Source organism: Dipodomys spectabilis, unplaced genomic scaffold, assembly GCF_019054845.1.
Source record: "Dipodomys spectabilis isolate Male_0828 unplaced genomic scaffold, ASM1905484v1 ptg000264l, whole genome shotgun sequence".
In the NCBI taxonomy this organism is placed as follows: Eukaryota; Metazoa; Chordata; class Mammalia; order Rodentia; family Heteromyidae; genus Dipodomys; species Dipodomys spectabilis.
The window spans coordinates 6886054-6912716 of record NW_024870941.1 but is presented as its reverse complement, the minus strand read 5'-3'; the positions used below and the strand labels follow the sequence as shown (position 1 = coordinate 6912716).

General features: G+C 47.4%; 1 protein-coding gene across 1 annotated transcript in view; it reads left to right on the top strand.

Annotated features, from left to right (window-relative positions):
- The window catches only part of Fam135b (family with sequence similarity 135 member B), a 142468-nt gene that overhangs the window by 70149 nt on the left and 45656 nt on the right, over window positions 1–26663 (top strand). The window contains exons 3-6 of the mRNA XM_042699932.1: window positions 1805–1944; window positions 8984–9054; window positions 13762–13935; window positions 18252–18378. Of these exons, the coding sequence (XP_042555866.1) occupies window positions 1805–1944; window positions 8984–9054; window positions 13762–13935; window positions 18252–18378 (512 nt within the window). The remainder of the gene's footprint in view (window positions 1–1804; window positions 1945–8983; window positions 9055–13761; window positions 13936–18251; window positions 18379–26663) is intronic.

The following is a 26663-nucleotide window of genomic DNA, read 5'->3' as shown; positions in this document are numbered from 1 at the left end:
GGCCCTGACAAGGCTAGGCCAAGGGCTGGGGGTGGGGTAGCAAATGGAAACAGCATAGTATTTGTACACAGTCATTTCTATTTAAAATCTGTATCGATCTGAATCCAACAGGTCTCCAGAGGCCGCATCAGGCTGGTGATTTTATTTCCTTCCCGATGAAGGGCGGATTAGAGCAGGTGCATCTTAACAGCCTTGGGAACAACTTGGGATTTTATGTGATTCTGTTTCCTGTTCTAAAGTTACTCATGCATCCCCTTAGATGTCACCACACATTGGGTGGGCACAGAGACCATTAGATCTCTTACTATTTCCAGGGCACTCAAAGCCATCTGAGACAGGGGCGTCTGAGAAGTTTTTCTTTGCTCTTGTAATGGATTTTTGGTGACTTTTGTCTCCATGTGAATCATACAGTTTATGTATTTGTGTATGCATACACACACCTATATGTATGTGTGTGTATGTATTTATTTTTTGTTTGTACTATACTTTGAATTCAGGATCTTACGATTGCCAGATAAGCGAGTACTCCACTGTGTAAGCCACTACCCTCAATCCTCTTTTAATTTTTCTTTATTTTTTTTAAAATGAAGTTTGGTGCATTTTTTTCCTGTGACTTTCCTGGGTCATAGTATTCCTCATTATGACCCCACATAGCTGGGATATATCACTGTACCCTGTCCCATTATGGCAAGTTTTATTTGTTGAGTTTAAAGTCTTGGTACCTTTTTCCTTTTAACCTAAGCTGGCCTTGAGCCACCGCAGCTCCAGGTAGCTGGGGTTATGGGTCTATGCCAGCACGCCTGGCTCTCTCTTGTTTTTCCACTGTGCTTCATAGAGGACTGACACTTTGCTAGGAAATTATTCATTCTTTTTCCCCTCGACCCCAGGGATTGAACTCAGGACCTTATATTTATCAGGCTTATATTGTGCTTTTTGAGCCATACTTCAAGCTACACACATTCTAGTTTTCTTTATAGATATAGTTTCCAGTTTGTACCTGGCATGGCCCACGCCATGATCCTCTAATCCCCCCTTTGCACGGCTGGGATATGTATAATTCAAATGGAGACAAAAGTAGCAAACGAATCAATCACAATTACAAAGAAAAACTACTCAGCTGTATACCGCCACACCCATCTCAGTTCTGAGACAGAGCCTCATAGACTTTTGTCTGGGCTAGTCTGAACCACGCTCCTCTTGTCTCTGCCTCACAAGTAGCTGGGATCACTGGCATGTGCCACCATGCCTGGCCTGAAATTGGAGTGTTACATATTCATCCAAGGCTTTATTTTCTCACTTACTGAGTAGTCATGAGGATAAATCTACACTATACCTAGACATATAGCAGTGTCTTATCTCAGGCTGGTGGAACAAAATACCATAAACTAGTTAGGCATATGATAAACATAGAAATAGGTTGCTTCCACTTCTGAAGGCTAGACGTCTGAGATCAAGTGCCAACCTGGTCAGGTTCTGGTGAGGGCTCCCTCACAATAGCGAGGAAACAGACATGCTCTTCCCTCTTTTATTCCCCATTCTTGTTTCTAGGCGGGGGAATATGGAAGCACTCACGGACAAGGGAGCATTTCAACAAGGCATTGAACAAGGTTCTCAGCGACGCAGCCCACCTCTGTGAACACCGGTCTCGACATGGTGCTGTCTGATTCATCATCTGTGATCTTAAGTGTTAAGCTTTGGGAATGTTCATGGCATTTCAGGTCCTGGCTTTGGTGAGACCGGATAGACACCTGATGAGACTGCAGGTATAGGAGCTCATGGGCTTTTGCTCATTCGTGTTTTGCAGAGAGCAACAGCGTGAATTCAGCCTGTGTCTACGAGAGCACTGTGCACAGCCGCGTCTTCCAGATCTTGTACAGGAATGAAGAGGTGCCCATAAACGATGCTGTCCTCTTCCGAGCTCATTTGCTCTTAGACGGTGAAAGGGTAAGTCGTGAATCTACCATCGGGAACAAGTGTTTCTTCCCCTGACCGTTCCCTCTCATCCTTGGGTAAGTGGTGAGTGACAGAGAAGCTAAAGATGGACTCTGAATTCTGACGGACAGGGATTTGTGAGTTGGAACATTTGTACATTTACTTATGCATTCATTCATGTGTTTTTACTCATCCTTCCATTCACACACTTGCTCATTCTATGAAGTCCCAAGATAGCAAGACTAACTTGCCACCTCTCACACTCACTCCCCACTTGCCCATGTGTGCATCTGTTCAGGCGCTCTGTCCGTGAATCTGTCAGCAAATGCTTTTGAGCATCTCCATTGTGCAGTGCCTTGAGCTAGGCCCTGGCCTAGGAGACAGGATTGAAAAAGGCAGCAAGGCCTTACGTTCAAGGGATTAGTAGTTGAGCAAGAAAACAAATGGGTCAGCAGGTGCTAGGCACTAAACTAGATGCATGTAAGAAGAAGTCAAAAGACTCACAGTATGGGAAAATGAGCCTGAGATGACAAAGTTGGTATGTGCCAGCTGTTTCCCAAGGGAGCTGGCTTTCAGATCAGGAAAAAGGGAGGGATGTGCGGCAGAGGGGAGTGGACACAGATGACCCCTGGAGGCCTCCAGGGGAGTCCACACCACTGCTCCTTTCCCGGTCCCCCTCTCAGACCCCGCTGACACGCGTCAGCTGATGGTTTCCTGGTGGAAGACCATTCCTCGTGGGGAAGAGTGCTTCTATTCCAGGAAGCTTTCATTAGAGTCCCCCCCATTCATAGTCCCCAGGTGGCGTGTAGAATTCTAATTGAGTACTTGTTCTCTTTTGCCCATTTTGTTGAGTGGCTTTTTGTCTATATTTTCTATGAATTGGATAGTAGACAAGTTCTCCTTGGTGGACAAAAATAAACGGTATCACTTAATCTTAATCCATTTATCAAGCCACTCATATTTATTAAGGTTTATTAAATACCCATGATGTGCATATTATGTGCTGGAGATAACATAGTGAACAAGAGAATATTCCTGGTGCAGATCAATATGTCAGGTATCTTGCCCCACCGTTCCATTTTAATTCTATCCAAGTCTTGCTCTTGCCCTTCACAGTTTGACCTTGTGAGATCCAAACATGTTTGGAGGTCAAACAGGAAGTGTGTATCACAGGATCTATTATTTCCTTCTGCATGTCAAAGTATTCATTACTATAAGCTAGTAATTTATTGTTGTGTGAGCAGTGATTAATGGCAGTGAACAATGTCACAACTAATCGTTATATCCAAATCAGTGACAATTAAAATTAATTGGATATGTCTGTTAAAGAAACTGGAATTTTAAATAGTACCCTGGCTCATTTCCAATGCAGAGCTATCTGTTCATGGCAACCAAAGCACTGTTTATAACCCAGTGACCAGGAAGCATAGTCAAAGTGCATTTTGTTATCATCGTGAGTCACAAACACTTACAGAATGGACATTTATCCAAGAGCATATGGAGCTGAAGATCAGCCCATGCAGTTAGGCAGCAGGTGAACTGAAGAGTTGACCACGCAGAGAAGTCAATGGATAAAGACTACAAAGAGATGCTTGAATAAATAATACTGGCAAGCTGAGTTTGGAAGGAGAGTGGATATTTTATTTATGTATTCAATGTAATCCCACTGCAGATCTGAGAAGGCTTACAGAAAACATAGAATACTTCAAGGAAAAGAATAGTAATAGAATGAGCCAGAGAAGAGGACAGAGAAAGGCAAGGCTAGGCAAGGCTGGAGTAATGAGAGCAGAACAGAATGCAGAAACATCCTCTGGTGCTGGCTAAAAGTGACCCACACATAGCTTACCTCCTTGCAGACAAAGTGAAGAAGAAGATAAAATAACTAACCAGCAGATGTTTATTGCTCTCATGAAGAAGACCGGATTGCTTGGGGAAAAAGTGCTTTATTCTGTGAACAAGATTGCAAAAGGGGTAAAAATAAAATAAATGAAAGGCATGTCCTCCAAAGTGAGGGACCTTGATCCACCCACATCTTGCAACCGGCCTCTGTGCGGATGAAGATTCTTGACCTACTACATGCCCTAGTGATTCAGACAGAGGATGTGAGGCAGTGATCGGGCTAAGAGGTTGGTTCATTAGGCTTGTGTGGGGTTTCTACAGAAAGCAGGGAGTGCTTGTGAAATCGAGGATAGTCATGCACCGGAAAGCAGGAAAATAGCAGGAAGATCTGGGGAAGAAATCCTCACTGCGTGAGAAGTAATGCAGGTAGAGACCTAGAAAGCACTGCCAGAGACACAGCATAGGGGAACCAACCACAGGAACCTCACGGAAGGCTACGTGCTTGCTTTGTCCTGTAGAAGGCCTCCCAAACTCAGAGACCTGGGGTTAAAGGAAGGTCGTGTAGGCACTCACATGAGGAGGGAGGCTGAGGCCTGGAGAAGGCGTTTGCTACTGCTGTGCCCGAGAGTGTCGCATGTATCATGGCAGATACTGGCGGGTGGTCAGAAGCCAAGCGAGCAAAAGAGAGAGGTGCATGGGAGCAAGAATGGCTAAGGAACTGAGAATGTGGCTTAGTGACAGACCGTTTGCCTGGCATGCCCGAAACCCTGGGTTCCATTCCTCAGTACCACATACACAGAAAAAGCTGGAAGTGGTGCTGTGGCTCAAGTGGTAGGTATGCTAACCTTGAGCAAAAAGAAGCTCAGGGACAGTGCCCAGGCCCTGAGTTCAAGTCCTATGACTGGAGGAAAATTAAAAAAAAATAGAATGGCTCATACAACTGGGTTCACAATTAAGCCTAACGGAGGCTTCCACATGGAGATGTGTTGATGGAAGTTGACTGTAAGGCCTGGATTTGAGATGGCCCTGTAAGTGCCATGGTGAGCCCCGTGCAGGAGGGCTAAGGGAGGTTGGGCAGGAGCATGCTAGGGGTTCATCTTTAGCTGTAATAACCACAGCGGCAATCGTAACACTAACAGCATCTTCCACTGCTTAGGGGGGTGCTGTGTGGCAGGCACTGTGCTTGATAATTTCTTCTTGGTTCACGGCCATAGTATTGTGGGGTGGTATTTTTGTTTTTTACTTGATGTTATCATGAAAGTGATGTACAGAGGGATTGCCGTTACATAAGTCAGGTAATGAGCACGTTTCTTTTGGAACAGTGTCATCTCTTCCTTCATTTTCTCCGTTTCCCCCTCAACTCCCCCCCCCATAAATTGTATAGTTCATTTTTTAATTTTATTGTCAAGGTGATGTACAGAGAGGTTACAGTTACATAAGTAAGGCAGTGAGTAAATTTCTTGTTGAGCTTGTTACCCTCCCTCTTTCCTTCCCCATTCCCCCTCCCACTGTAAAGTTTGTTCTAGCATACTGTCTTGTGAATTTTGCAGTTGCCTTGGTTCCCGCTTTGTCCTTTGTCTCACCATCTTTTTTGTTCCACTTCCCTTCGCTAATTTAGATAAACATATACAATACCAGGGTACCAAAATACAGTGACAACAGAGGAGAGGAGAAACTGCAGCAGGGGGACACAAAAGAAATCACATAATACAAGGTGGCTCAGTGGTAGAGCGCTCGCCTTGCATGCCTGAGGCCCTGGGTTCGATTCCTCAGCACCACATAAGCAAAAAGAAAAAAGCCGGAAGTGGCGCCGTGGCTCAAGTGGTAGAGCGCTAGCCTTGAGCTGAAGAGCTGAGGGACAGCGCCCAGGCCCAGAGTTCAGGCACCATGACTGGCAAAAAAAAACCAACAAAAAGAAAAACCTCTTGTGTCCATGTCTTGGCGTTCATTTCGCTTAGTATCGTCCTCTATGGTCATATGCACATAGTGTCTAGTGAGTATCACTGCTACATGTGTTCACCCTTCGTCCCACCATTTCTGTGTTCCCCTTTTCCTTCCCCAAATCAGATGAACTTCCATACAAGGCAAAAGGTACAGAAATAAAAACAATAGCAAATGAGAGAGAAAAAAAACAAAAACCAAAGAGCAGAATATCATAAAACCTCCTAACACCCTTCCATTTCTTGGGCTTCATTTTGATAAACATCTATTAGTCTCATTTTATGGATGAGGATATGAAGAGTTAGAGTTATTGTTTCTCTCAAAGCCATACAACCAGGAAGTGGTAAAACCAGGGATCCAACTTAGGGCTCATGGGAGTTTCTGGGGCATGTGTAGTTAGGATGGCTGCCTGGTGTTGGAGAAAGGGAAGATCTATTACACATCCACCTTCAGAAGAAAAGCAGAAATATTGCAGCAATCATTCACATTATTTTTTTAGAATTGTAAGGTCTTCATGCATGCTTTCTTATTTAGTGCTCACACTTACAAAGCTATGGATTAAGGGTAATAATCTCACTTCCATTTTACATATGGGAAATGATGGAGATGTTGATTCAGGGTGGGAAGGAGGATTTTCACCTTTGCAGCCTGATGTCAGAAGATAGCAGTGTGAAGGATGGGAGACAAGGGGAGGAGGAGGAAGATAATGAGAGACACTGGGACATGCGGAGGAGTCTATGACCTGAGAAAGACTTGAGCATGGAACTGAGCCAGAGATGCACTGCCCATGAAGCGGAGTCTAGCACAGGGAAAGTGCTTCGTATTGGAGCTTGAGCTTGAGACTTTACTGCAGGGAGTCTCAGCCTCCTCATTTAAAAGAAGAGGAAAAATATTTCTTCATAAGTTTATCCATATCTAGTATGATAGCACACTACAATGCTAGCTTTTTTGTAGCAAATTGTAGTTCTTTCTTTAAAGTATGTTGTATCTTATTTGCTGTTGATATTTCAGTTACATGAGTAAGGTAATGAATACATTTCCTTTTGAGCATTGTTACTCCCTCCTTCGTTTTTCCCCTACTATCCCTTCCCTCCTCACCTCCCCAACTCCTCCCCCCCTGTGAAGTTGTATAGTTTTCAACATAGTGTCTTGTACATCTTGTACATAGTGTCTTGTTACAGTGGGTTAACCTGTATTGTTATTATAAAGGTGGTGTGCAGAGAGGTTCCAGTTATATGTAATGCTTTTATAAGTGTTAATTCTAGTTTAAAATTTTTCCCTTCCTGGTGAGGAGAATATCATCCATAGAAGGAGATGATATCTTTGCCTTTATTTTAAAATGAGACAGAATAAGTGAAAGGTGTGTTGTGTGCTTGTGTGTATGTGTATGTGTTTGGAAGGAAGGGCAGGTAATGAGCAACCACTTGTGAAATGAATGGTCAGAAAGGTCAGTGGCTTCATTCTAGATTGTCTTGCAATCCAGATTAATGAGGGGCCTCACAGCCAGGATCTGCATAGCCACAGTTCCTAGGAAGCTGCAGGAGGGTCAGCCTCAGTGAGTTCTCCTTCCCAGACTAATGCATTCTGGGAGGATGGCTGGGGGGACAGGCCTTTCTTTGCCAGTCTTATTTCCAAGGAACTTGTGGCAAGAGACTGTGTTGACTTTCCTTGTGTATACGAAGTGAAAGATGTGACTATGCAAAACAAAGCTAAGAGCAAGTTATTTATAGTACTTGGTTTCAGCCAAATGTTAGCTATTAAGGCTTTTAATTTAAAAAACAACAAATTTTAAACCCTAAAGATAAATTCCATCCGTATGTCTCTGCCTGAATTGTGATTAACTGGGAAGACATTTTCAAAGCAGCTTTTGGAGGAGAGATTTCCATTCCTGAAGGATGAGCACATTCTTGCAAAGCAACAGAAGCCAAGAAAAAAAATGAAGGGATTAGGAAGAGTTTTACTAATAAAAAAAAACGCATTGACATTTGTTCTGCAGTAGGACCTGGTCCTGAACTCAGGGTCCCCAGTGAGGAACCAGCAGCGCTTCCCTTAGTGATGCCCAGATTAAAAGTGAGTAAAACCCCATGGCCCTGCTAATGATGCCAGGTTAGTGGGGACATATGGAAAGAAAATAGTTTTTCAGCTGTAGACCAGGTGGATATTTTCAGTGACTGTCACAGATGCAAGAATTGCCTGAACGGAACACAGCTAACAAGCACTAGTCTTATGTTGCTAGAACCTGGTGTTTTTCACTCTGCAAGAAGGTATAGACTTGTAACATCAATATAAAATGACCTGAAAGTTTTTTAGCTTAAAAAAAAAGATTTTAAGAAGACAGGATGAAGACTACACAAAACATTGTTGCAGAGAACATTTGGCTCATGGGCTTTCAGCCTACAAATTTGAAAAGAGAAATCACTGGCATTGGAAGCATCCAATGGTAAGACAGGAAAGAAGCGTGGAGCTCTGTGAGTTACAGAGGCTGCTTGCACTGACTGGGCCAGCACGGAATAGAAGGAAAGGTGAAATCTGACCCTTGGCATGCGAATTTCCCTGAATATGAGAACAGAAGAAATACGACCATGCTCATCTTTGGGTGTATGTGAAAAGTACAGACCATTTTTGGGAGTGGTGGTGGTGGTGTTATTTTTAAAGCTCAAGGTGAAAGGATGGGAAATATTTAAGGGGAGGTTCTTGGATCACCAATGATTTCAAATGTAGTGAATTCCAAGGCAAAACTTAAAGAGGTTTGCTTTCTTACGAGCTTGGTCCAGCTTGGAAATGACTTCATTTTCTTGGGTACTTCTTCTTCAGCATGAGAGCACTGGTGTCTGCCAGTGATGGCACCGGAGAAGTCCCAGTTTGGGACTTCTGTCCCTTGCTGGCTAACTTGGGCTCTGTGGCTGCATCCTTCCCAGCGAGGGGCTATGGGCCCCTTGTTCCTGCCTAAAAGAATTCCAGGTCAAAGCTTTATTTGAGAAACAAAGCTTTCAAAAGTCCTCAAATAAGGACCCTGGTTGAATCCTTTTTGAAAATATGCTTCTCCCAGATGGGCTGCATAAATCCTTCCCTTCCACTTAGCACTAATATTCCCAGATGTCCCGTTCCTCCCGAAGTACGTGGGGCATGCATGTCGGACCTGCCTTAGGCACAAGTGGCATTGATTTTCACGCTGTGATTTCCGATTCTCTTCTTTGGGAAGTAGACGCTCAATGCTTCATGTAGACAGGTGTTGACCCCTAATGGCCCTTGGGCTTTATTTCTTTTGCAGGTGGAAGATGCCCTGAGTGAAGTCGAGTTTCAGCTCAAGGTGGACCTGCACTTCACAGACAGCGAGCAGCAGTGAGTGTTGTGTAAATCCTACAGTTGTGGTAGCTGGTGTCTTCCTCTAGCATGTCCCATGCCTGGGCTGTGAGCCTCAGAAGGGGCCACAGATGCCCGGTTCCTACATCCTACCACTGATACTGCTGGCCGGAGCTTGGGCTGAGGGGGTCAGCCTGGGATCCTGAAGCTGTGCATGTTAGGCAGAAGCTCTGGTTCTACACACAGATGTCTCCTACTTTCTGGCTTTTTGAACCAGTAACTATTCATGCAAGGTAGGTTACAACAATCAAAGCAACTTCCGAAGGAGCGGACGTTCTCCCGTGATTTCTTGTCGTTGTACTGAATGTCTGCTATTATATTTCAACTCTCTGAAAATTGAAAATCCTTTTATGTATAACCTGCTGATTGAATAAGCAGGAGGCAATTCCTTGCCCCTCCCCCCCTTTCTTTTCTGTTTACTGCTTCCTTCAGGTTTGTCCTGTGGCCTCTTCCTCCTTCCCTGGGGTGAATAACATTTTAGTTACTGTACATTCTTTCAGGAAATAGATAGAGCATCTTTTTCTTAGGTATTAAAAACCATACACAAGTATGATTCCCCAACTCTGAAGTCTCATCAATTTTATAATTTCTTTGTTCATGTCCATTCTCCATGCAACCCTCAGATCAGGCTTCCATGGGCCCCGAAACTTCTTTCTCGTGGAGAAAAGATGAAGCAGGGGGCATTGTATTGCTTCCCTAGCATTCTCCTGTGCTGTAGTTTTTGAGTCAGGTACAGTGAGGAGAGGAAGGGGAGAGGGTTGGAAAATCTTATAGGCTGCTTATCAGCAGAGAAGCGGGGCTCCCTAACTGGCAGGTGGTCAGTCACCCTTAGGGTATCTTTGTGAATTCCTTGGGGATGTATGCATCCTCACTCAGCCCCAGCCTTGTCATTCTCTGATGTGGCCTTTTATGGCCAGATCACTTGTGTCTTGGAGGAACCTTGAGACAGATGCTTTCCCAGAGACCCTGTAATGTGGCTGCAGAAGATGCAGTTATGCAAATCCTGTCCCACAGATATGGGGAATCCCTTCCTTCAAGTCCACTTCTGTTACAGTGGGATGGGGAATCCCTTCCTTTAAGTCCACCTCTGTTACAGTGGGATATTCAAGTTTTCCCTGGCCTTTCTCCTGAGGGCATGTTCATGACCACCGGGGGACAAGACCTGTCTTTCCACAGTTCGAAGCAGTAGAGGGCCAACTCCCAAGATGAAGAGATGCAAAAGGGTTCTTTTACCTCCATTTTGATACCAGAATCTCGATATCCATTGGCCACTGCTCTATAAAAATGAACCTTCATGCCAAGTCTCTAAAACCTCTTCCTCCTTCCCTTTGGAAAATAGCAAACCAGGAAGCTGAAGTGAAAATACTGGTGAATGAATTTTCTCTTATCTTCGAAGTTGAGACTCCTTCTTAGGGCTTTCTGCACTTCTCAGGAATTGCTGAGATTGTCTCATCTGTGTAGTCTTTCTAACTGTTGTGCCTCATGTGGGGGTTAGGAAGGATTGAAGCAGGAAGGGTTGGATCAGGAAGGATCTCCACTGAGGAGTCAGACACATGGTGGTGACTGGGCATTGAGGACGGACATGGGTTAAAAGCGTAGATGTGGTGCCTGCTCGCTCAGTGGGGAGAGGATCTGTCCAGGGTCCTGATCCAGAATCTGCACTCAGTGCCTTAGACTGCGCCCTCCTGTCTTTATCGGGACCTGACTGGATTCCTGCTTCTCTCATCACATCAGCTCCTCCCTTGGTGGGATGGTAGAGGCTAAGAAATCCCATCTATATGCTCAGAATCCACACACCATGCTTGTGCAGGGAATCTCTTTCATCATCTTTCCAGTAACCCACTCGTTTCCTATGTCCTTATGCCAAGCTCATTCGGAGAGTTTTATCCACAGCCCCCCTGGCAGACACTTCTGATCAGCCATCAAACCCTGCTGCTGCTTTCAAATGGAGCTTAGAAACTGTAAACAATTTAAAGAGCTTTAATGATAAGCTATAGTGGACACTGTTACTGAGACCTTCTTGCCAGCAAAAGTGGGACTTATTGGAAATCCTATGTATAGGAAATTGGTCCTATCAAAGTCTATAAAATGCAGCAAGTTAAGCTGTTCACTCATCCACTATTAAATATAGAGCAAATGCCTGCATTTTCCCAGATCTCACTAGCCTTGTTTATGAAATAAGGATAAGGGTCATTTAATAAGCCTTTAATGAAGATGAAGAGAGACGTGTGTGTGTGTGTGTGTGTGTGTGTGTGTGTGTGTGTACAGGCAAGTGCACATTCTGCTAGATAAATGGCTTCTTCATCCGTATGTCTTATTAGATGTGTTGTTTCCTCTGTGTAACACAAAACACTTAATAACAACCAGAGCGGGGCCTTTCATGCGGCCTAAGATTATCTGAGAGAAACAGGAAGCCAGAGGCTGGGAAAATTGGAAATGCTGTATTTTTTTTCATTTTCATAAATTGGGTTTGAGGATGATAAGGTATGTGGAGTACATCCTTGGGGGTAGACATTAGGCTTTGAAGCATTGCTCTGTCAGCTAGCTTCCTCAGTGCTGGGTAGAAAACAACCCCAAAGGCACAGAGTGCACAAGACTGGACATCAAATACCAAGGCTGAAAGGCTACCAGTGTCCATCTTGCCCAGCCCACCCTGGTGAGGGGGAAGACGCTGCTCCTTGGGGCTTTTGGACATGTTCAAAGATATGGGCGGTGGTCCTGGATTCTAGCAGATAGAGATCAACGATGCTTCGGACACTTTATATGCATAGGTCAGAGCCTCCCCTCACAGCAGATCATGATTGATCTCCAAAACCAGTATCAACCCCTGCTCATACAAGGGAAGACAAGTGCTCCTCCCCAGTGTATCCTTCTCTGTCCCTCAGAAGCTCAGGCACATGGGAAATTCTTTCTTACCTTCAGGGAAGGCCGTCCTTGTGTTTTCCCCTTGTTTGATCTCAGATGTATTCCTGGTGAATGTCTGGAAAATACTCTCATTCTGGATAGCTCTTCAGATAAGAAAAGTTCTTAAGTTACACTTTAGGTCAAACATGGGAGCTCTCTCCCTGTGAGCATGATTTTTCTTGTTTACTATTTATTTAGTTAGTTATTTATGTATTTATGTATGTATTATTTATTTATAGTTAGATTTGGCTCCTTTACAAGAATCTAGGCATTTCTTCTCAGTGCTATCAGCTTTAACTCTGTCTTCTGTCTTCTCTAAGCTTGCTCTCTCTCTCTTTCTCTCTCTCTCTCATATACACACAAACACTGAATCTGAACTGAAGAATTCCATGTAAGAGCTCTATCCATTTCCAAGCCCAGTAGACAATTTCTGGCCTCCTTCATTCTTTCCTCCTACCAATGTGGTTTAAACTCTAGTTAACATTTTTTTGTATCTTGTCTAATTGAGGTATGTTTAACATCCTGTTGGCCACGCCTTAAGGATATTTCTGTGACTGCCAGGAACTACTGTGTGAATAAACTACTAAACGCTAACTCAGAACAGACTATGGTCAAAAAGGCCTCATCTGACATCCCAGTTTTACCTCATGATGTTGAACACGTTCATGGGCTCACGTTAATTACTTCCTCTTCTGCAAGTGGAGTAGTATTAGTAAACATTGTACTTGAGAGTCTTATAGAGGAAGGGAAAAAGCAGTTTGCAGTGAGGTCACAATAAATTGTGATCTGGATTAAACACATAATGTCTTTATGTGTTTATGAGACTCACAGTGTGGATCTTCAGTTCTTCCTTCCTCACCTTCATCCTGATGGGAGAGAAACTGTTCTGTGTGGTGTCTTTATGAAGTGATGCTGGTCCCCAGAGGTTTTGTGGCTCGTGGCATTTGTATGCACATAAGCAACAATGCTTCCAGGGGGCTTGGGTCCCTCTTCTCCTCTCCCTGTCTCCTCTTTCCTTACAGGTGGAGGACAGAAAAACATCTTCTCTGCTCTACTCCTGAATTATATCCATGTAGGCTTCCCACTCACCTTGCAGGGCTTGCGTGACAAGTATTCAGAGATTGAGATTCCAGCTGGCCAACACCTCTGGCGGCGTTTATTTAGAGACTGGATTGCTTTTGATAACCAAATATGCCATGGGGCCTTTTCTGCCAGTTGGCTCTTACTTAGGGCGAGACCCATAGCCATTACAAATGTTAAAAGCATGAGGGGCTCTTCCTAAAACTTGCCAGACTGTCTCAGCATTGTGCATTGGGAGTCATTCATGACTGTGGCCAGTAAAACAGTCAGCTGATTATTTTAATAGGCACGCGTGTGACAAACTTCCCCAGTTATGCTAGGGATTACAGAGATGCCGGGCTTCACAAAGCCAGGGTCATAGAACTCTAAGAGAAGCACAGAACTCAGAACTCAGAACATCCTTGCAAGATTCAGTGTTGGAGCATGGGGGAGGAAGGGAGGGGACACGAGGAAGGCAGGAGGGAGAGGAGGGCTGCACTGGAAGGAGAGCTGGGTATCATCATGGTCATCACTGAGGTGTGGGCTTGGTGGCAGTGTCAGCAGAGCCGAGCTCAGAGCTGCCACGTAGCCTTGATCTTCGCTTGCCCGACATGAGGAAGTGGCAGAATGTTCCATGGATCGAGTAAGAAGATGCGTGTCTGGTATATGGAGAGGCACTCCTGCAGACCATCACTCACGATGGTGCCCTCTCTTGCCTTCCAGGCTGAGGGAAGTGGCCGGTGCCCCGATGATCAGCAGTCGCACACTGGGTCTGCACTTCCACCCGCGGCGGGGTCTGCACCACCAGGTCCCGGTTATGTTTGACTACTTCCACCTGTCGGTGATCTCGGTGACTGTCCACGCCGCCCTGGTAGCTCTTCAGCAGCCCCTGATCAGGTATGAGGTCGGAGGCAGCCTGCAGGCATGGGGAGACACTTCCTATCACAGCGGGGCTGGAGTAACCCTGGGGGTCAGCCCCGGGCAGGTTTGCACCTCGGAGGCTGCAGGTTTAGGCTTGGGCCTTGCTGGGAGAAGCAGAAAAGGCAGGGGAGAGGGCGGAGAGCACGTGTCCAGCACAGGACCTGGGCACCCGCCCTCCAGCTCACACTGGGAGAACCTGGGTTCATTCCCAGCCTCTCACTTGGCCTTATCTGAGAAGTTACCTAGTGTTCCAGAGTCTGACTCTAAAACCGGAACTCGCTTGCGTGGCATCTTCATAAAGTTCTAGTGAGTTCCAGATGGGGCCAGCAGGGCTGGGCGCAGGATTCCAGCCTGGCTCACCTTCATGGATGACACTTGCTAAGATGCAAGTGTAGCTTTAAGATCTACCACCTTCGTTTCAGTGCAGGGTTCAGGGTGTGGGCTGTCTGCTCTGGAAGCAGAGGCGGTGGCAGGGATTCTACCCTGAGATCAGGGAGCTGTCCCGTGGAATGCCAGGTGACAACCTGATAGGAAGGAGAGCTTCCTTCCAGGCAGTCTGTAGCCCAGTCAGTGGTCCCCGTAAAGCTGGCATCAAGACCATCTTCCTGCCTAGCTGCACTACTGATTTCCTGGGGAGCTTTGAATAAGTCACCTGTCTTCTCTAAAACATCCGCTTCAACACGTAAACACCACACGGACAAACAAAACCAAAAAAAAAGAATGCTTTTAAAAAATAGGTTGTGGGCTGGGCACTGGTGGTTCACTCCTATCATCCTAGCTACTCAGGAGGCTGAGATCTGAGGATGGCGGTTCAAAGCCAGCCCGGGCAGGCAAGTCCCTGAGTCTCTTATGTCCAATTAACCACCAGAAAACTGGAAGTGGCTCTGTGACTCAAGTGATAGAGTACTCACCTGGAGCTGAAGAGCTCAGGGATAGCTCCCAGGCCAGAGTTCAAGCCTCACGACCAACAACAACAAAAACAAGGATAAGTCCAGAGCCACCCCAGTGGCTAAAACCTGCTGAATTCCAGGCACTTCAGGGCCTGTAAGAGACACAGAGATGCTGTGAGCTCCAGTTCAGAGTGGTACCTGTCAAATGGAAGCGGGGGAGATGTAAAGAATTGGTAGGTCAGAGTTTAAAAACATGAGCTTTAGGACCAGATAGGCCTGGGTAGTGACACGGAGCCCTACCTACATACTCTGAAGCACGGAGGCTTCAGCGACCTCCAGGGTTAAATGAGATCGTGCATATGAAGTCAATGGCCATGCTTTAATAGACTAATTTTATTTAGCATCTGCCACATTTCAGTCACTGGTCTAGGGACCACCTGTGTAGCACTAGTGAACAGTTAACAAATGGCAAGTATACTTCATCCTAGAGAGAGGCAGTTCTACTTGAGGCCTGATGCAAGTCTCTCTAGAAGAAATCGCCTTTGTGTTCCACCCAGAGGAAAATTAAAAAAAAAGAATTTGGGCAGGGTGGGGGGAGAGCGCAGCAAGGTTTTAATTTAAGGCACCATTAATGATGCACTAAGGAATTGCAAATGAGTTTATTATGTGTGAAGGCAGTGGAGGATTGAGCAGGGGTGACCCTAGGACCACACCTTCGATCACAGGCTTCCAGTTCACTGTAATGTGATTGGAATCTTGGTGACATCCTCCCCAGGACTTGGGAAGCTGGGAAATGTCAGCAGGGAGTTTAACCTGGACCAGAGGGCTCCCTCGTGCAAGTTTTCCTGCAGCAACCTCCTAGAAGAGGATTTTAAAAGCTGCAGCATGAGTTGGAACTTCTCCACGGATGGAGTAAAAATAGACTTGCCTTCCGCTCTGGAATCTGCAGCAAGTTTCTGCTTTAGTTCTTAGTATCTGGAGCAAAGGGAATCCTTTAAGTTCACGGGAAGTGCCTGTCAAATAGGGCAAGTGCTAGCTTTTCTAGGAAAGGTTTACATAGCATCAGTCAGATCCGGCAAGTACGAAGCAGGGGTGAAGTGAAAATGTCACCTCCAAAGACCTCAGTCTTCACTGAAACAGATGGAAGAGAAGGATCCAACTTTGAACCTTACTTGGTTTTAACAGTTTTTCTGGAGAGATCTCCATCCCACCGGGAAGGCTAGCTGAAGGTCACACTTAGGTAAATGACCAGCGTCAGATATGCTGACAGATACACATATCTGTCCTGTCTGAACTCCAGGAATGTTCTTTCTACATTAGTCTTCCAGCTTCCTGGTAAACTCATTTGAACTCTTCATTCAAAGCAAACCCTAGCCAGGTATCTCAAGAGGTTGAATTCTGGAGGAACTTGGCCCAGGCAGAAAAATCTTGCACCATTCCAGCACCAGTGAACCAGTGAAAAGCAGGACTAGAGATACGTCTCAAGTGGTAGAGCACTAACCCAGCAAGCGCCAGGCCCTGAGTCCAAACCCACATGCACCAAAAACAAAAACAAAAACAAATTGGGAGAATGACAATACTGCATCACACAGTTCCTTGATGCTGACCCCCTGACAGACTCTAAAACCTGCGACTGCTCATGGCCACATGGTACAGTGCTGTGATGTCTGCCTACCACCCACCCACGCCCTCCAGCATACTTCCTGTCACCCGTTACTTGGAACCATACACGATGTATTGCAGAGATGTTCATTATACTTCAGAGTTTAGTTTCTTTCTTGTTTAAGTACAAGGAAACATCTCTACATGTTAGGTGTGTCGATATAATATTTTCCCAAATATTTTCAGTCTGTGGTTGGTGGAATCTCCAGAATTCAAGGATATTGTGGGCAAACTTATAATTGTTGTATTACAAACAACTATAAATATGTTATATATGTATTTATTTATGTATACGCATATACATATGAGTAATGTTTACATATATTCCTATGTGCATGGAACGCTTTTATGTTGATTAAATTATCTACCGTGGTTACTTCATTTATTGAATCATTGCTGTTTGGCACACTTGGTGTTTAAATCTCAGAGAATCCTTGTAATGACCCCATGGTTCAAGTACATTCTTGGCCCTGCCCCACGTGAGGGGCTTCTAGGTGATTGCCTCGTAATCACCCAGCCTGAAATGTGGCACAAGGCTAATAGTATTTGAATAAATTAAATAACAGAAATGTAACATTAACATTAGCCTGCTTGTGCTCAGGCACAAGCATAAATCCCTTGGATAAAATTCCCCCATGATTCTCTTGGGTAGCTATGGTAACGATGACATCATTTGGGTCTATTTGTTATTGAGACCCTCTTGTTGCTACTTACATAGCTAAGATCAAATGGATTCCATTCAGATCCCACCTGGGCAAATTTGAAAGACTCCTATGTCCAATTAACCAGCACAAACTAGAACTGAAGAATTTGCTCAAGTGGTAGAACACCAGTCTAGAGCCCATAAATGCTGAGGGAGAGAGTCAATGGGAGGCCCTGTCTTCAAGCCCCAGTTCCGGCACACACACAATAGTAACAACAACCATAACACTAATAATAACAATAACAATAATACATAATGAACCATTAGGTTTCTTTTTAGAAAATATCATTCACCGTAAACTCAAGACAAAAATGACCTTTCCTAACCTCCTTGGAGTCTCACATGGATTGCTGCCAGTACCCCATGTCAGCTGATCATGACTGTGTGAAGCACAGCGCCAGGAACTATTTGTATATTTGTCTGTGGACCAGATTACTATATTCCCAGCTAAGCCGGATCTCAGGAATGCTTTGTCAGTTATGGTTGTCTTGGCATTCTGCTTGACATGTGTGTGAATCATGGCAGTTGGTGTTGCTTAGGAAGAGATGGGGAGGAGGAGGTGCTGTGGCTCAAGTGGTAGAGCGCTAGCCTTGAGCTGAAGAGCTGAGGGACAGTGCCCAGGCCCAGAGTTCAGGCCCCACGACACACCAAAATAAAAAAAATGCTAGAAAGAGGGTGGAAGAGCTTGCTCCAGCTGACGCCTTTACAAGGAGCCAGAGACAGGAGTTCAGTGCAAGTGTGATCTGGTCCATTTGCCCTTCCACCTGCCCCTGTGGTTGATGTCACCTTGGAACTCAGCCTCAGTGTCTCTCAGTGCATGATCCTTGGCTCTCAACTTACCCGCCAGGTGCCAGGTGCCTGCCAGGTGCCGGTTGGGTGTCCTTGTCAGTCACATCCTATCCTCTGTGGGGAGAGAGTTCATTCATGCTGACCTCGCGGTCGCCCCCAGATCGCTCCTGGGGGAGGGGCTTAAGGGGGTGCCCCCCTGCTTTGCTGACATCACTTTCTCCCTTTTCCTCTCTCTCTTTTGCTCCCAGTTTCACTCGTCCTGGAAGAGGCTCGTGGCTCGGTAAAGGTGGCCCAGACGCGGGACCCGAGCCGTCCGTTATTTCTCTGGAAAACTTAGTGTTTGGAGCTGGATACTGCAAGCCCACTTCCTCAGAGGTACTGTCTGCACGGGCCACAGGCCCATCCCCTGCGAACCTTAGGAGTTGCAGGGAGTGTAGGGGGTGGGGGCTGGGCTCGCCTATTTTCCTTTGATTCTGCCAGCTCACCATGCTCTGTACCATGCAACGCAGAGCTGGACCACATCCGTGCATTGCATTTGTCTGTTGCATAGATTATAATGTCCCCAGTGAGTCGGGATACAGGGAGCACTCTGCCCAGCTCTTCCCACCTGGAGATGTGTCCAGTTGGTCCGGTTACTGCCTAACCGTCCTTGTCTTCGTCATGGCAACATCTCTCGAACACACTGCCAATGCCAAGCCCTGGGGTGGGCGCAGGGTGTGTGGCCCACCCGTGGTGCCCTTTGGAGACCTTGGCTCTCTGGAGGTGGGACTTCCCTCCGACTCTGGGGTGACACCCAAGGTTTGCTGGCGTCAGTCTGTTCCGCCTTCTAAATCTTGTGCCTTCTTTTATCTGCTTCCTCCCTGTGCATCAGTGCCCGCACCTGCAGTGGATTGCTAACAGTGAACAATCTCATGGGCAGTTATGTGTATCCAAAGTTGTAGTGACTGGAAAAAATGTTAAGCAAGTACCTGGCGCTCATTAGTTGATGAATAAATATGCCCATCCGGTCCTCTCTGCCCCTCCGTGGGTGGCCACCCTTCTGTGATGGGCGGGCTGCGCTCACACACAGCATGCCTGTCTGTGTCTCTCCTAAGCTGATCTGTGGTAGGTTTTGATTAGTGGCTTGCTCAGGAATAACCAGACTGTGTTACTCAGGACTAACCAGAGAATGGATGGGAGGTTTCCCTTCCTTCTCAGAAGGAATTGGTTCATACTGGTTACAGAGGCTGGGGAGTATCCGAATCTGCATTGGGCTATCTTGGAGGGAGCCTGTTAGCAGGGCATAGACCTATCTCTATCTCTACCTGTGCCCTACCCTGGTAACAGGGCCAGATGAGAAGCCTCTCCACTCTCATGGCTGGCAGCAGAGCCTTCATCTTGCAATGAGTGTGTGGTACACTCCTAGCATCCTTCCCAGTGTCTTTATGATGTCTTCTGGGCCCTGGAAGAAGCCTATGCTGGGAACTCCTCACAGTCAGGCTCTCCCGCTACCCAGATCTTTCTTTTAAAACCCACAACACAGTGGTCCCAAGATGCCTTCCTCTGAGCTGGAGTCTTCCTCTCAGACTGTTTTCTGGGTGACGGCCTGGGTGGTTAATGACTGTCTCAATTCAAGGAATTTTTAATACTGCCTCCCACAGGAAGGTCCTTAGCTGCCAAAGTATATGACAGAGTGATCATAAACTCTCTGCCCTGGAGGAGCTCGGGTGCCCAGCTCCGTGCAGAGCCGGCCAGGCCTGCTCCCGTGCAGCTGGAAGTCACACTGAGCTCCTGAGAAGCGAGACTTGCTTGCATGTGCTCTGGGGATCCCCGGCTCTTCTGCACCAGGCCTCCGTGCAGAGACCATCTCCTTCCGTCTTCTCCCCCAGGGCCCTGCACCTGCTGACTGCAAGGCATGCAAACGAATGTGAGCTGAATGAATGTTTGGTGCACGTATATGAATCATGCTTAGGTACGGAGCTCAATGACCAGAGAGTTAAACCACAAGGCTATCTGGTGGTTTCCTGTGGCAGCAGACAGAAATGAATGAGAGCCAGTGTAAAATGATGGATGTCTCCATATAAGGTTTTCCTGGGAGACTGCAGAGACCAGAGACCTGGACAGAATGGGACGGTGTGCATTGTAGATCATGTCAGCCATCACCCTGCGTTCCTGAGGATCTATGATGTACCTGGTCACGCCCTGCTGAACTCTGTCTTCATGTTGCTTGGGCGGGGGAGGGGGGGGGGAAGGCGGGGTTCCAATGCCTGCTCTGATGGATTCCGTGTGACTTTGGGGGAATGTAGCCCTGAGGAAAATCAGTTTCTACCGCTGTGAAACTTCATTTCTGTGTATGTGAAAACCATGACAGACATAGATTTGGCTGGCCCATGGTATTGTGTAGTGTCATTTTTTTCTGTCTTTTTTCTTCTGGGGACATGCCTGTCTTTCTTAAGAATAGAAAAAGATGGAGTGTTTGTGAGGGCTTGATTTAGACCTGCTCACAGCCCATAGCTGGACGGATTTGTCTCAGGATTCTGCTCTGTTCCTGTGCACTTTCCAAGGGAGTACTGTCAGAGTGTGTGGACTCTGCGCAGGCACCCACCCTGGGCCTTCCCAAGAGCCAGGGCTGCCAAGAAGAGAACACAACCCACTCCCCACCCCCGCGAGAGCCCCGCCCCCGCCCCCGCCGTCCCTAGAATTAGCACACAGCTCTGGAATCTGGGCAGCTGGAGAGATTAGAGGGCAGTGCTGCCCAATAAGCCATTCCTGGCAGAGGTGTCTGCAAACCCAGAGCTGGGTGACAAAAAATTCCCCGGGAAGCGGGGGATGACAGTGTGAACTGTGATCCGCCCCCCCTCCGCAGCTCCTCCCTCCCTCCCAGTGCTCCTTGGGCGGCTAGACTTGGGGGTTCAGAGTTGGTAAAGGGTCGTGTTCCTTCTTTTCTCAAGCAGTGGCTGTGCACTCTGGGAATTACGTGTGCCCTCTGACTCTCGGCTTATCTCGCCAAGGACACTAGCCCCACAGGGCTGCCAAGAGGATTAAATGAAATCATGTTCTATAGCCTGGCCCTAAAGCCCCAAGAGAACCTTCTGTGGATATTATTGTCCCTTTCATTTATCTGCATCCCAAGACCCCGTGTGGCCACAGCAGCCTGGGGTTTTCTTGTAAGTGGAGAAGTGAATGAAGAGCCTGAACTGCAGCTTTGTTCTTGGCTTCAACGTTCACCAGCTCTGTGACCCTGGCACAACCATTTGCCTTCTCTGGGCCTTGGTTTTCCAAGGTGTAGGAAGGTGATTGGCTGGGATCTTCCAGCCCTTTCTCTGCTGCTTTTACCTTGATCTCCCTGACACTGCTGCAGAAAGCAGGACAGTGAGCACAAAATGAGGTACCCACCTTACTATCCAGGGAAGCAGGCCCCCGGGTTTGTAGGCATCCCCCACTAGACCATATTCATGTGTGTCTATAAAATCGACAGTTAAAGCTGGAATTTTTAACTCTAGTCTAGAATTCCAAAATTTTCTGAGTAGACGGGAAGGCTGGGGTCCCAGGGAAGAGTTATATTGAGGTACAGGGGTTAGGGTGGTGGGGTGTGGGTAGGTCAGTCCTTTACCACCAAGAATTTTCAACTGATTTTTGAGGCTTGTCTTTACTATGGAAAGACATCTGCTTTCCTCCAAGGCCAAGTATTCCCATATTGAACTCTTCTGAAGAAAGCCTTCACTGCACCACTTAGAGTGTTTGACCCAGTAGCTAGAGGCGGTGGCGTGGCCACGTTGATTCCTAGAGTAACCATCGTCTCTGAAAAAACCCCAGGATCTGTGAGACTCCGCTGCAGATTGAGTCCAGTGACTCAGAAAATCCCATCTCTTCCCCAGGCTGTCCGTTTCCTTTCTTGTCGCTGATACTTGGGGGTGGTGAGGCCTCGGGGTTCAGGTGGGAGGTGTGCTCTCTGTGTCTCTCATGCCTGCCTCCTCTCCTGCCCTCCCTGCCCGACCCCTCCACAGCTTCAAGACATGAAGTGTTGGGATTGGCCTGTCCTCTACTGCGTGTTAGTACCTACGTCCTGCTTAGCCAATTGTCCTGAGCAAGTCCCGGTGAAACAAAGGAAGGATTAGAAAAATCACCATGAGCAGTGTGTGCCTGGGTGCTGGTCACTTCACATCACACCTGTAAACACCGCGTGCATATGATGCCTTCAGTCCAGGCAAGGCTCACCTGATACAGAGAGGTTAAGTGAGTTTCTGCAGTTGAGCAGCGAGGTCAGGGCCATGCCAGGATTGTCACACGCCCATGGGACTGAGGCAGCCTTCCCGCGCGCTGCTGCCGGCTGCCGCGTTCATGAGTAACTAGCTCCCACATCACTTCTACCACTCTGCCTTCCCCTGGCTCTAAGGTTTCTGCCTGCCTGATGCGCTCGGGGAGCCTCTGTTGAATGAGTGAGTGAAGAAGTCTGTGGACCTGGGGTACCTCGGGGCGGGGGAGCAGAGGCTGGTGAAGGTGGAGCACAGGCGTGGCATGCTGTGGAGATCCCAGGTGCATGCTGTGGAGACCACAGGTGCATGCTGTGGAGATCACAGGTACATGCTGTGGAGATCACAGGTGTGGCTTGCTGTGGAGACCACAGGTCCATGCTGTGGAGATCACAGGTGCATGCTGTGGAGATCACAGGCGAGGCTTGCTGTGGAGATCCCAGGTACATGCTGTGGAGATCACAGGTGCATGCTGTGGAGATCACAGGTGCATGCTGTGGAGATCACAGGTGCATGCTGTGGAGATCCCAGGTGCATGCTGTGGAGACCACAGGTGCATGCTGTGGAGACCACAGGTGCATGCTGTGGAGACCACAGGTGCATGCTGTGGAGATCACAGGTGCATGCTGTGGAGATCACAGGTGCATGCTGTGGAGATCCCAGGTGCATGCTGTGGAGACCACAGGTGCATGCTGTGGAGACCACAGGTGCATGCTGTGGAGATCACAGGTGCATGCTGTGGAGATCACAGGTGCATGCTGTGGAGATCACAGGTACATGCTGTGGAGATCACAGGTGTGGCATGCCGTGGAGATCACAGGTACATGCTGTGGAGACCACAGTTGCAAGCTGTGGAGATCACAGGTGTGGCATGCTGTGGAGATCTCAGGTATGACAAGCTGTGGAGATCACAAGTGCATGCTGTGGAGATCTCAGGTGCATGCTGTGGAGATCTCAGGTGCATGCTGTGGAGATCACAGACGGTCCATGCTGTAGAGATCACAGGTGCATGGCATGGAGACCACAGGCATTGTATGCTGTGGAGATCACAGGCATGGCATGCTGTGGAGATCTCAGGTGCATGCTGTGGAGATCACAGGCATGGCATGCTGTGGAGATCTCAGGTGCATGCTGTGGAGATCACAGGCATGGCATGCTGTGGAGATCTCAGGTGCATGCTGTGTAGATTGCAGGCATGGCATGCTATGGAGATCACAGGTGCATACTGTGGAGATTACAGGTGCATGCTGTGGAGACCGCAGGAGTGGCAGGAGAGGTACTCCTCTGAGATGGAGATCACAGGCGTGGCAGGCATGGCCCTCTCCTGAGATGCATGCGTGGCCATCAAACCCACCTCTTCCCTGCCCTCTCTTGTCTTAGAAGATCTTTGCTGCCCAGGCTGGCTTCAAACTATGATCCTCAGATCTCAGCCTCCTGAGTAGCTAGGATGACAGGCGTGAGCCAGGCATTTTCAGGTCATAGGTGTGGGAGATTGAAGAGTGATCATGGAAAGGTAGTGTCAAGAGCATGCCCACCACTAGGAGATTGTGCAGAGTGAGTGTAATGCATGGATGGCGTCGGCTTGGGCGTGCCCCAGGAAGGTTGGTATGGACCAGACTGTGACTGTGGCCTCTGATGAGAGCAGTGGCCAGGGCTGGCTTGAGCTCAGCACTGCGGATGCCTGCGTGGGCCTGTGTGTCTAGACAGCACGTGCTGGGGGTGTGGACATGAAACAGTCCTTTCCACAGAGCCCGTGTCCTGTTTTGAAGCCAGTCAACAGACTCGCACACGTGGTTGAGCCGTAGCAGAGGCTGCTGTGGAGTTGATGGAAAGAATCTGGGGAGGTCAAACCACATGCTGCCCTGTGAAGCACTTGGGCCGGGCTGCCAGCTTTCCCCTTCTGCCTCTTCTTGGGTCTTAGGTTGGCCTTATGGAACTCCTGAAGGCTGAAAACAAGGAAACATGCAACATGAAGGGGTGTACCATGGCTCCCCCGGGGAGGGTGGATTTGGAGTTCTGGTATTCACCACAGCCTACGGCACTTGCCTTGTTAAGCATCCGTTTCCACCGTGACAAGTGTCTACCAAGCGTTTACAGACTCTTGGTGGTTTATTTCATAAGCATAGACACAGGCAGAGTCTGACACATTCGCACTTCCTCAAAGTAGCTCATTATTGAGGAACACCTTTGAATGGGGGCCTCGGCTCCAGGCAGAGAGCACGTTTCCTTTGGGCTGCTCTTGCTGTGGAGGCGAAAACAATCCTTCACCTAACCAGCAGCGCCTGGCAGAAGTTTAAGCAGTCATTTTATTATGTTTATTTAGGAAGAGGGACTATCTTAGCCAGGCTGGCCTCAAATTCAGTCCTTCTGCCTCTGCTTTCCGAGTGCTGGGATTACACTCAGGCCTCACCGTGTCTGATTTGGGGTAGATGTGTAAAAATACAGTCTAGATCATCGGAGATTCTGATTCAGTCTGGCTATCGTGAAAGTTAAATAGAAGTGCGTATTAAAATCATAACAACAGCAAACTTCTCTGCTCCTGGTGTGGACCTCCCCTTGAAGGCTCCTGGAAGAATCTGAAAGGTACAGATATTGCAGTCCCTCTTATTGCTGACCTCATCACTGAACCCCTCTGAGCTAGAGTTGATGATCCGAGGTCGGAGGTCAGTGAAAGGCATGGCCCGACCCAGAATGTCTGTGAAGCAGCCGCAGAGGCGTTAATGCATTCATATATTAACTATCACAAGGCCGCGTGCATGGCTGCTCCCAGCACATGTGAGCTGTTGATGTGTCTCTTGAAGCCTGAATTTTGAGAAAGAAGGAGAACAAGTCCAAGGCTGTCAGAGAAACTCAGGACAGAACCAGATCCCTGCTGCCGATGCTAGCAGCAGAAGGTCAAGAGTGAAGGTCACTCAGAGGGAGAGCTAACAGGTCTCCATGAGGGAGAAACAAAGTGCAAGGATGACTGGATTTTTCTTTTCTTTTCTGCCAGCCCTAGGGCTTGAACTCAGAGCTTGGGTGCTATCCCTGAGCTTTTTGGCTCAAGACTGACACACTGACACTTGAGCCTCAGCTCCACTTCCAGTTTTTTCGTGGTTTTTTTTTGGTGATTAATTTAGAGATAAGAGTCTCATGAACTTTTCTGCCTGGGCTGGCTTTGAACCAAGAACTTCCGATCTCAGCCTCCTGAGTAGTGGGGATAAAAGACACCCGTGGCCAGCCTGGATTTCTGTTTTCATTGCTGGGATGGTGGCCTTGCTTTCCTGTTTGTCATCTTCAGCCGTGAGTCCTTGGTTTTCTCTCAGCCTCCATTCTCAGTATTTGCCCTGTGGCGTGATTCCCGAGGGCCCCCCGTCGATACCGCGTGCCTTTCTGGAAATACTTTAGTCACCTCTAAAGAAGCCTGCATGGGTCAGGTTCCACTCCCAGCAAGTCCAGCGATTTTAGAGGAACTGGAAGTTTTGATGCTTTACCTAAATGTGTAACTCTTCTCCTCATGAATGTCTTCTATTCTTCCTGAAAAACAAGCAGTGTCAAAGAAACAGTATAAGCCCATATCTCCCATAATGGAATACATTTGGTCGTTTCTATTGTTTTGAAAAATCAGTTCTCGAAGATTGAAATAATAACAGATCCATCTAGGCGTGATGGCGTGATACCACCTCTGTTCCCATGGAGACCAGATTGCTTGTGTTCAGCACGGGGTTGTTAATGCCAGTCGCCCCATACCACACACATTGACTTAGCCTGGTAAGAAGTACAGGATATTTATCACTGTTTGCAAATGAGTTTTTCTCGTGGTAACTTATGTTTACTCTTGCAGTTTTTTAATGGCTATTTTTTTCTCCCTGGGTTGGTTCAGTTTTATTTTCTCAGAGGGCATCCTACCAGGGCTAGGTAAGCAGTTCTCAGCGCAGTTGCCATTCTGATGGGACCATTGTGTATCGGTCATAGTTTGGAGGGAAGCAAGGCGTGGAACAGAGTCTCCACAGTGCCTTCTCCACGTGGTAGCAGACATCAGTAGTTCAGAAATCCTTTACCCAGGAAAAGAAGAAAGGAGAAGGGATGTCTATCAAGTGAGCTGGCAGGTGCTATTCCCACGAAGGTGTCTGTCTTTGCAAACAGCATCGGAATTGTGCAATGTTCTTGAGCCTTATGTATGAGGCCTTTTCTAGGTGACAAGATCAAACATCCACGAAGTGAGGCACACTTCTTATTCTATGAGAGAGCTAAGTGATCTCTGTGGAACCCTGAGATTACTTTGCAATTCTGAACGGGCCACCGGGCACTGCCCTGCGGGTCGCAGAGCTGGGTTCCGTCTGACACACAAGGGATAATGAGTACCTGCAAGTTCTGGTCTCCTGCTTCCTTCTCTTGTGTTCATTAGTTTCTCATTACTTTTATTACAGCTACAGTTAGATGCAGTAG